Genomic DNA, 11,302 nt, shown 5'->3' on the forward strand with positions numbered 1-11,302 from the left:
AAAAATAAATGAATAAAATAAAATAAATAAATAAATAAAACTTACGCTGTAAGCATTTTACAAAGGTTTTATTTCTCATTTGAAGCATTTTACAAAATTTTTATTTCAAATTTTAAATGATTAACATGCGTCATCAATAGTTTCAGACTACTAGAAGATTTGGGATTTTTTAACTATTAATACCCCTGAATATCGTACAAAACGACCATGAATTTATAACTAATACAAAGATAAATATCAATCTATATATATATATATATATATAAATGTAATTTTGGTTCGTTAAAAGTGAATAAAACCATATTTCTACGTTACCAATTTAATTGAAATTTTCAAAAATTCTATTTTTAAAGTCAAGGAATGTTTTTATGTTATTAAAATAATTTAACATTGCGAATTATAAAAATATTAAATTAAATAAAAAATATTTTTCGTAACTGCGAGATTATCGCCATTTTATTTCCGGTAGAAATTAGCCTTTCACTTACTGAGATAAGTATTATTTGTATTAATTTTTATGATACTCATGCAGAGAACGATCCGTGCTGAAATAATGTTATTATTTAAAAAGTCATTCTTAACATGGGGAGGGGAGGATGTTCTGTACCTATTCTGTACTTTAACTTTACAATTGAATAAAAAAAACATATCGTAAAACGTTAATTAAACGTGGAAATATGATTTAAAAAATAGCGCGGATCGCTCTCTGCATTAGCACCATTTTTATTTATTGCGGACTATTATTCTCATCTTTATTAGTTGTTGTTTCACGACTTTTCAGTCAACTATTCCTCTAGCCTTCATGAAAAGAAGTATATTTTATAAATGTTCAGTAACTTTTTCCTTTTATTGTTCTTAAAGAGTAAAACTTTTCTTATTCATGAAAAGAGTTAAGCCTATGTAAATAAATAAATGTTTGTACACGTGACAAATTATCAATAAATGGTTTAGTTACTTTTTTTAAAATTATTTATGAAATGAGTTAACGTAAATAATGTTTGTAAAAGTGCGAAAGGCGACGTTTTACAACCATCACTCCCGTGTTTAATTTCTATAATCATTATTTCGACATTTGAAAGTGGTGCTTACTTTTTAGTTACAACGTTCTGATAAATCAGTCACCCATTTTGTAAGCAATAAAAACGCGGTATATCAAAACCATAGAAAGTAAAAATAATATGTGCCTTTACCGCATTTGTAAGTCAGAAATATATTTGTTTCTCAAAGAAAAAAAAATAGATTGAACATGATTTTTTTTATTGTTTTTATGAAAATAAAGTTTCGAGTTTTTAAAAAAAAAATTTTTAACTTATTTAGTTAAAAGTCAGTTTGTGGGTGTTTTTTTTTAATTGTTTTTATGAAAGGTGAGTTTTTTTTTTTCAAAACGTTTTTTTTTTTTTAAATTTCACTAACATGCTGGAGAAATGTTTAATAACTTGTTATTTTTTTAGATTAGGTCCACCTCCACAATTTTCCTTTCAATGACGACATTTATAGGTTTCTGAGTATGCTGAACACGCAAATCGCATTGAAATTTTGCGGAAATAAATAGTTGTATTATGCATTGTATTCTTCGGCGGCCATCTTTTTACGTGCACACGCGCCATAAACAAATACACGCACGTAAAAAAGATGGCCGCCAAAGATTACAATGCATAATACAACTTTTTATATCTTGATAACTACTTATTTCTGCAAAATTTCAATGCGATTTTCGTATTCAGCATAGTCGAAAACCATTTCAAGTTGTCATTTAAAAGAAAATTGAGGAGGTGGACCTAATCTAAAAATTTACCAATAATTTTTCATCCCGTACGCCTCCCGATACATTGCTTCGTCAACATGCGGCCATTTTATATCTCCCGAAGACACTTCCGTATTTAGAAAAAAAAAATGAGTGACCGATTTACCAGAACGTGGTAATTAAAAAGTGAGTACCCCTTTCAAATGTTGAAATGATTTTTTTTTTCAATTTTTTTTCATAATCTGGTTAGTGTTCAATCAATAATAATCCAGTGAAAAAATTTCAAAAAACCTATCAGTATAGAAACTCCACCACGTAAGTAAATAAATAAAAAATGTTACGTGCGCATGCGTTAGCCTTGACTAGGGGGGTACTAAGGGAACGACCGTTAAATAATTCTGCAGGTCGCCATGGAACTCAACGCCCAAGGAGTACCAAAATAGTTTTCATGATCTGAAGAAATTTTTTTCGAAAAGTGGGCGATCACTTTTCCATGTAAATTTAACTTAAAATGAGCACCCACTTTCTGACCACCTGAGGAAGGGGCATTTATTTTCGTGTTTATTGGCTTAAAGGTTTTTTGACAAGTCAGTTTGGTACGCGAATGCATATCTAACATTTTCCGTTTATGCTCACGCATAGCATAAACAAAGGCTACGTCTGTGAAATGGAAAATAGTCCCAGAGTTCAGGGGTTAATACCATGCAAAAGAAATCAAACAAAAAACTTTTTAGCCAAATAACACACAGAAAAAAGAAAAAAAAATAGCATCCATTTTTTTCTATTGAATTCATTTGCTGTTTTTATTGAAAACTATTTTCCCCCGGATTTTTGATATAATTTTCCATTAAGGGCCGTGCGTTTCACGTTCGTAAATAACAAAAAATATTTTGTAGATTTTGGTGTGCTAAAAACGAATCTGCAAACCGTTTCCGTCGCAAAAAATAGTTTTTATGATATGAAGAAATTACTTTTTCGAAAAAGTGGCGATCACTTTTCCATGTAAATTTAACTTAAAATGAGCACCCACTTTCTAGCCACCTGAGAGAGGGGGGATTTTTTCCCATGTTTATTGGCTAAACAGCTTTCGTTTATGCTCACGCATAGCGTAAACGAAGGCTACGGCTGTGAAATGGAAAATAGTCCCAGACTTCAGGGGTTATTACCATGCAGAAGAAATCAAACAAAAAACTTTTTAGCCAAGAAACACAGAAAAATGCTCCTCTCTCAGGTGGCCAGAAAGTAGGTGCTCATTCTAAGTTAAATTTACATTGAAAAGTGATCACCCACTTTTCGAAAAAGTAATTTCATGAATATGAAAACTTTCTTTTTGCTACGGAAACGGTTTGCAGATTCGTTCTTAGCACACCGAAATTTACAATAAAATATTTCGTTATACGTGAAACGGGCCTTAAAGTAAAAAAATACCGAATTTTTTGGAGCAGATTTGCCGTTTAGTTGTACAAATATCCTCAAACCAGGTAATCACTAAAAGGGACTTTTAAAAGTCGTCACCTGTATCGAGCAAAAGTTTAAAACCACCGATTATATGCCAGCCTACGTCATGGTAACATATATTGAGTGAGTTCCTAACAGTATTTTGTATAGTTTTTTAGTATAAACTCATTTCCCCAAAATTTCCCCAAACTTAATGTGTTCGATACAGTCTGCCGCCATTTGTATTTTTCAGATATACCGATAAACATTGAATGTTTTTGAACCGATTATACATTACATAAAAAACTCTAAAATCTTATCCAGTTAGGTAGAACATTTACTTTTCTTGCCTTTGATAACATTTATTTATATATATTTATTTTTTGACAACTTCTTTGTGTCTGTGTTTAGTAATAGAACCCCTTTTCATTTAATGTAACGTTTAGTCGGCTCGAAAAACAGTGTTTATTGGGGTATTTGAAAGCTAAAAATGGTGGTGGACACTGTTGATTACTTTAAGTTAGAGAAAGTGAGTTAAAACTAAAAAAAACTATACAAAATACTATCAGAAACCCACCGATTATGCCAGCCTATGTCATGCTAACATATATTCGGTGAGTTTCAGACACAGTTTTGTATAGTTTTTAGTTTTCAACTTACTTTCCCAAACTTAACGTATTCAACAGAGTCCGCGACCATTTCTGTTTTTGGAGCCGATTAAACATTTTACATTACATAAAAACACTAAACAATTATCCAATTAAGTAGAAACGTAACTTACCTTTGCTTTCATTTATTTGTTTTTGGACAACTTTTTCGAATCTGTGTATAGTAACCTCCCTCCGCCCACCATCAACCAAATATTAATTACTAACTCACATTTTTGTAAAAAAAAAAAAAAAAAAAAAACATTTAGCGTTTCAACATTTTTGCTACGTTCGGCTTCATCAACTGATTGTTGGTCAAGTCCAAACCATGAACGATTGACAGAAACTCCCGAGGATCCAGATCAAATTCTGCAAGAGTACAATTTTTTTTCATTTTCGCCTTCTTTTTCACTTTTTGCAGTGGATTGCTGTACTAATATAAGAAACATGCATTTTCTCTTTTTATTAAATTTTTCCATTACACCAAATTGAGCCACTGCAACGCGTGGCAGGGTACAGCTAGTATTTATATATAAAACAGTCTCAATTGTATACATTGAAAAGTATTTTTATTTAATAAGCCCTGCATTTTTATTACAACCAAAAGAGGATTATTTAAATTAATGAATAGTTTTATAATCTTCAAAAATCCAAAAACTTTAGATATAATAAAGTTTATATATCTCTGTAATACTTTTAAAAAATATATACTTTTTGACACTTTTTAGCCTCCATACAAAATTTGCACTTCGATTATAGTTTGTTATGATGGAGTAAAACTTGGATTCTGTTACTAAACTGTTGATTTATTGGGATAATTAAGCAATTGTTTTAGTAAAAAGAAGGCGCTTTTAATCCAGTATATTTAGAGTAACTTTTACTAATTATCTTGGAAATAGTTCCAGAAGATTATAATTTATTTTTCTAAGGACTTTTACAATTAATTTACTTAAATCTGAAATTTAGATGAATTTTCGAGGTTTTGCAGCCGACGTGAAAACAGATTTTATTATAACATTTTTGTTTTCATGCGTAAAACTACATTTTCTTCATTTAGAGATTAACTCTCGGCGTTAATCTTTAAAACACACTGATAATAATCAGATATTTACAAAGATAACGAAAGTCAAATTTAATAAACATGGCCATATCTGTTTTTCTTTCACTGAATTCTACGTACCATATATATATATATATATATATATATATATATATATATATATATATATATATGACCTACGGCGATCAATCAACGTTTAGACGATGATTCTCGTCTCGTCATGGGTTCAACACTGACTTAAAATATTAAATAAATATCTAATATACTAAATAAATGACTAAAATATAGAATAAAATAAAAAGTACGATTTTTAAAAGTTATTAGCAAAAGTAACCTTCAGCAAACTGAAAACAATCAAAACGTATTTTCCCATTCACTCCCTTTAATATATTTGTATGACATAAACAGGAAATCCAATTTTCATTCATTTCATCTGACCTCCCATATTAGATGAATTAAAAGGTCAGACATGCCGCGCGTATGTTCTTCTCCAGAAACGGAAAAAGAAAGACAGAAAGAAGAAAAGAGAACCGAAATGTTTTAATATTAGAGTTGCGCCCTTAACAACTTGTCTATTTATTAGCTAAAATTAAAAATATACACATATGATTTCGATATATATATATATATATATATATATATATATATATTAGTAGTTTACATTCAAAAGTAAAATATATTTATATTTTTCTTTCATAATATTTGATTTTGTCTTAGACGTGTTTCGCTAATTTGCTTACAAGTCATATGATTAATAAAACATTTATTTCTGCCGAATACCAAGAACTTCCATTACAGGATTTAGCATACACTTTCGATTTACAGTTCAATATCCCTTTTTTTTGCTGCATCAATATCTAATTTCTCTTATTCTATGTAGTTAAAATGATTTAAAAACTTTAAAAACATTTAATTTAATTTTCTATGTTTATTACCTTTAACAAATTAGGTGCAAACCTTTTATAATATTTGCTAATATTTTTTTTCTACGGAGAGATGTATAAACATCGAAAACTCATGGGTTATGGAAATATATTTTACTATACTGTATTATTTGTCTTGCAAACAATAAAAATTCTAGTTTTGAAATCTGACTTTTTAAAATCACAAATTATGATATATATATATATATATATGTATGTATATATATATATATAGATATAGATAGATAGATAGATAGATAGATAAAGATATAGATATAGATAGATAGATAGATAGATAGATAGATAGATAGATCGATTGGCTGGTATTTACAAGTATTTTTTACAATTGTATAAATGCCACCTTGTCTGTGTGTATATATAGACTCAGAAACGGCTGAAAAGATTTTCTTTAAAATATACAGAACTTTACTTTATAAGTCTGGGAGTGATCTTAGTTAAGTTTTGTCTCAGAATACCCTCTGTAATTACCGATAATTAATAATCGAAATCGTTGTATTTATTCATCTATCATCGGTAAAGCCATTTTTTCGATGTTGTCGCTTAGCAACAATGATAGAATAACGGGCCGTAAAAAATTCACTGTGGAGAAGTTGATAGCGCTTTTTTTTTCTTTCTTTTTTTGTTTTGCATGAAATGGTCTCTAGGTTCAAACTCCGCACGTAAATTTCTTAATGTTTTTAATTAACTGCAATGAATGTTATAAGTCTTGAAAATTTACGTGTTCTTTTTTTTTTTTTTTTTTTTTTTTGCATGACGTGGTCTGTACTTTCAAACTCCGTACGTTAATGTCTTAATGTTTTTGTTTTTTTTGTTGTTGTTGTTGTTAAGTGGAAAGAAGTTTATTTATAAGATTGGAAAATTTACATGTGTGTGTATATATTTTAAAAATATCTGTTATTTCGCAATATAAAACTGGAATATTACGGTACTTTAGTTAAACTTTATAATTGGCAAGCAGCTGATCCTGAAGAAAATGCAAAGCAGTCTACTCACATATTTAGTGAAAATGTGATTCAGAAGTTTCTTATATGTCGATTAACAAAACATAAGCCCTAACAACCAAGCACAAGTAGTATGCCCGGAAACATAAGATAAGGAATTTTTCGACACAGTTGACTAATTGTAGAACTTTATAGCGACGACCACATAAATTCTTAAAACAGATAGATAGTCGATGTTGATCTGTGGTTTCTTTGCCATACAGTTCAAGAAGTCATGGCCCTCAAAAACTCGCCAAAGTAGTTGGTTTTGAGCTGGAAGAATAGCTGCTAATCAGATAAATTGGATTGTTGCTGGCACGTTGCATCCACTAAGTGGGGGCTACGTTGATCAGTAAGGTGTCAATATAACTAAAATTTACTGAAATAATTTTAGAATTACAAAAAGAAAAAAAAATATTGGAATTACCAAAGATACAAATCAAAATAAACATAAAAAGGCATCAAATCTTTTCTCTACCCTGCAACCTCTCTCCCACAGAAGAGACGTTGCGAGCCTGTCCTTGTTTTATCGTTATTTCCATGGCAGATGCTCGTCTGAACTCCAATCTCTGGTCCCCCCTCGCCAATCTTTCACGAAAAACACCCGTCTAGCTGAATCCACTGTGAAAATTTTCCCCCACTCTATATCTGTGCCTAAATCAAAACGCGGATTCCATGAACAAAGCTTCTTTCTTAGAACTGCACGCCTGTGGAACTCTGTTCCGTCTGCCTGCTTCCCTCCGGACTATAACTTGGATGTCTTCAAGTCCAATGTAAACAAATTTCTAATGAACCGCCCCCTTAAGTAAACACTTCAGCAAATCTCCTCACTAACTTAATGTACTTGCAATAACCCTTATCCCTGAGTGGCTTCCGGGCCTTGATAAGTGGTGATCATTGTGTAAAAAAAAAAAAATCAACCCCCGAGAAAGACCGGGTAATACTGCTAGTATATATATATATATATATATATATATATATATATATATATATATATAACGTTAGATTTTACAGTTATGTATATATATATATGTATATATATATATATATGTATATATATATATTAAGCAAGATTTATACAGTTATAGTGAGTTATGCATTCACACTGAAAATCCATAAAGATCAATGTTTATTATAAATCAGCCAAACCCCCTCATGACTATTTCATACCCGATCCAGACTGGCAAATTATTCGGCATTCTGGAGTGCCCTTATTCTGTGTCGGCTTGAAGTATGGCTCTGAGCAATTCAATGAGGTCCATCGTCCCAGACAATACTTTAACCCCTTTTGACAAAGCGTTGAGTTATTGTCTGATTACCATAAGGGCTTCTTTTTCTACTTTGTGAAAATCGGTCCAGATAAGGTATGAAGCCACTTGATGTAAGTAGCTAAAAATATTAATATGTGGCCAAAAACTAATCAACAATAAGTGTTAGAATGATTCTGACTCACAAAGCATCAATTCTTTGTCAGAAACATCGGTCATGGAATTTGCGGGGAAATAGAGACAGAACAACTCAGGTGTTTTTTGTTCATCTCGAAGGCGCTGGTTTTTGAAATACCATTTCCGCTACCTTGTGTCACATTCTCACGCAGCATGAGGAAAATAATTAACGCCAATATATATTATGAAAATAATAAAAATGGTAACGGAAAATTTATTGCTGGTTCTCTCTATATTAATATCATTAGAAGGATGTTTTATTCCTTTCGAAACCTGTAGAAGATGGATTCCCAGAGATAATCAAATTCAAGTTTCCTCGCGATATTGGTGGTCGATAATTCATGTTGTCGAACTGATTTATCGGAACTATCCTATCGAAATGCTCGCCTCTCGTATGACAAATCGCTACGTATGAATGACACCTTTTACGCTGGTTGAGAGGACAGAAATGATACCACTGGTAGCGAACCCGTTTCATGGCTGGTGTGAATATGTAAATCTTCTTATCCAATAGTGTAGCAGCGGCGATTATCTCAAGGCTCGTGCCCCAAGTGCCATCCATTCGCATACGGGTCAGGTAATTCTCCATCGTCTCGTCGTTATTCACACGAATTTTGTCAAAAAATAATGCATGTTCAGCAACAAGGTCAACAATACGATTCCGCAGCCAACTATGAAATCTCTCGAAACCAAAAGCTTCCTTGCTCAAAGCTCGAAATAAACAGTTACCATCGCCCGATATTAGATCGATTCTTCTCGATATTTTTGCCAACGACTCTTCGATCTGCTGGTACGATACACTTGACGGCGGCCGACGAATTGATCCCTTTCTCGAAGACTCAAGTTGCAAGTGACAACGTTTCAATTTCGTGCTTCCAAAAATAATATCGGAACATTTATACGCGTTCTGCTTCCGGCGAATGGTTCTTTTTCGAGTTACCACTTGTCGGATTATCATATTTAAGTCTTTTTAAAATTACCATACAAATTAAGCCGATAGAGTCTTAGACATGTTTGTATAACAAGTTCTCTTTTGGTGTAAAGTATGGTCCGGTGTAGTTGTGGGTCAACCCTCCAAATGTTGGTTCACATTGCTTTTAAATTTTATGCATAATTATGCAGTCATGGAAACAATATGGAAAAAAAACTCCAAAACTAAACGGTTCGAGGAAAACGTTATTGGAGTATAAGGTTGTTCGATATCTCGGAATCTCTACAGTAAAGCTGAGTATTAACGTTTCGTGGATATAAGTGAAGCTAGTTCATTGAAGCAAAATTCGTGGAATTGCTTTTAAAACAAGCATTAAGATCCAAAATTGTGGCGATTGGACAGGGGATGGAGCTTGGTCGACAATACGGGACCTATTAGTTTAGAGACGTCTTTTTTGCACACTGTCCAATAAATAGAAAACAGTATTTGGTGCACCAGTCTAGATGTTGCTAAAATACACCATACGTTGGCGAATACAGACTTTATAGACATACGCAATGTTTGCAAGAGGGAAAAGTTTTCTAGACGTGTGTAGAACGATGAAATGACAAAAACAATGCGTACAATAATTATATGATCCAAAATTTCAATGTTTGAGAGAAAAAGAAAACATTACTCTTCGTCGAGACTGAAACAGAATTCCTACAGTATCGGTCCAGAAGTATAATTTTTAATGACGAAAACGTCCATTCGGTTCCCATGTTTTCGCATAGTCTACTTTTACTTTGGGTAATATTTGCCTTGCTGCTGCACTGGTGTCTCATTGAATAGAAACTGATCATTTACATTCGTGACGCAATATTCCTTTTATCTATATTATTAAGATGACGTCACGCGTTGTAACATCAACGTTCTGCCGGTTTTTAGATGTATTCCATGTTCGATGATATCTGACAATTTCAACGTGTATAACAATCTTCGAATGGTGTTACAGCTAACATTGTTTACTTATCGGCCTTATGTGTATGTATCTCTGCTCATACACATAAACATGCTCATACACATTATGTGTATGAATCTCTGCTCATATGTGTTCGTTTGGATTCTTAATCCGGCAGGGGAGGGGGGTATGCGTCTAGTGTGTTAGTGTCAAGTTCATGCTCGCATGCCTTCTTGCTTCCAGCTAACACCGCTGGCTAACCTCATGGTGAAAAGGGAGCAGCTATGCATAAGTCTTCCCTGACAGTACATAGCCTCGCCATCATCAAGACTCCTACAGTGCCTCCACGTTGGTCACACATGGTAACTGGTTCCTTGTGGCCCCAGGCTAAACTTGTAGGAGATCTCGGAGTAGAAGGGGACCCCCAGAGGTAGTGCGTTATTACCCACCGATGTGTGGACATGGCCTGACACACTACCAACCCGTACCCCACTGTCTTGTCGGTACCCTTTGTTGAGCGAAGACTAGAGGACCCAACTCCAAAGTCAAACACAGCTGCCTTGTGGGCCTTATCACAGCAAAAGGCTAAGAGATAAGAACTCTGACTTCAAATCCTACTGCTGCCTTGCAGTTTCCCTTAAAAGGCTATGGAACCTCATCCAGAAAAAACGGGCGTAGTAACGGACACGACAGGGCGACTGTTTACCTCATTGAGATTACTTTCGGCCAGAAGCTGCGGCATCCTCTGCTCCCAGTCGTAGTGGGTTTGCTTCACTGGACATGAACATTGGAAGTTCAGAGGGTGTCTATTTGATACGCAACAGATACTGCATCTAAACTGCGCAAGCAAGTTTGGAGCCAAGGTGGAAAGTCCTGTGGTGATGGAGTGGGATAACGCACTGAGGCCCCCACTAGTCATCGTCAAGATTGACGGATTTCATGATGATGATGATGATGATGATGATGATGATGATGATGATGATGATCTCTGCTCATACGCATGCCTGAATTAATTAGAAACAAAAACCTTCTAAGCCAATCAGATGCCTTTCTTAAAGTTTGTAAAAATTGCCATTTTTGATTCACTCTGAATGCATAAAAAGACCAGATTTTTCGTAAATAACCAGTTGAGCCAAAATGATGACACACCTAACAATTATTTTGCCCAGTCTCC

The 11,302-nt window shown here is 33.3% G+C and overlaps 1 protein-coding gene across 1 annotated transcript; it reads right to left on the bottom strand.

Annotated features, from left to right (window-relative positions):
• Positions 1-8,479: 8,479 nt before the first annotated feature.
• Positions 8,480-10,030, bottom strand: LOC145246742 (uncharacterized). Its single transcript, XM_080108501.1, has one exon. The coding sequence runs from the start codon at positions 9,213-9,215 to the stop codon at positions 8,502-8,504; it is 714 nt and encodes a 237-aa protein (XP_079964627.1). The 5' UTR covers positions 9,216-10,030; the 3' UTR covers positions 8,480-8,501.
• Positions 10,031-11,302: the final 1,272 nt, after the last annotated feature.

Source organism: Euprymna scolopes, chromosome 24 (assembly GCF_053919585.1).
Source record: "Euprymna scolopes isolate OS-2025 chromosome 24, ASM5391958v1, whole genome shotgun sequence".
NCBI lineage: Eukaryota > Metazoa > Mollusca > Cephalopoda > Sepiida > Sepiolidae > Euprymna > Euprymna scolopes.

What these genes read in the sequence shown, in the direction of transcription:
- LOC145246742 (XM_080108501.1), bottom strand. Translation starts at nt 9,215, where the DNA reads ATGATAATCCGACAAGTGGTAACTCGAAAAAGAACCATTCGCCGGAAG.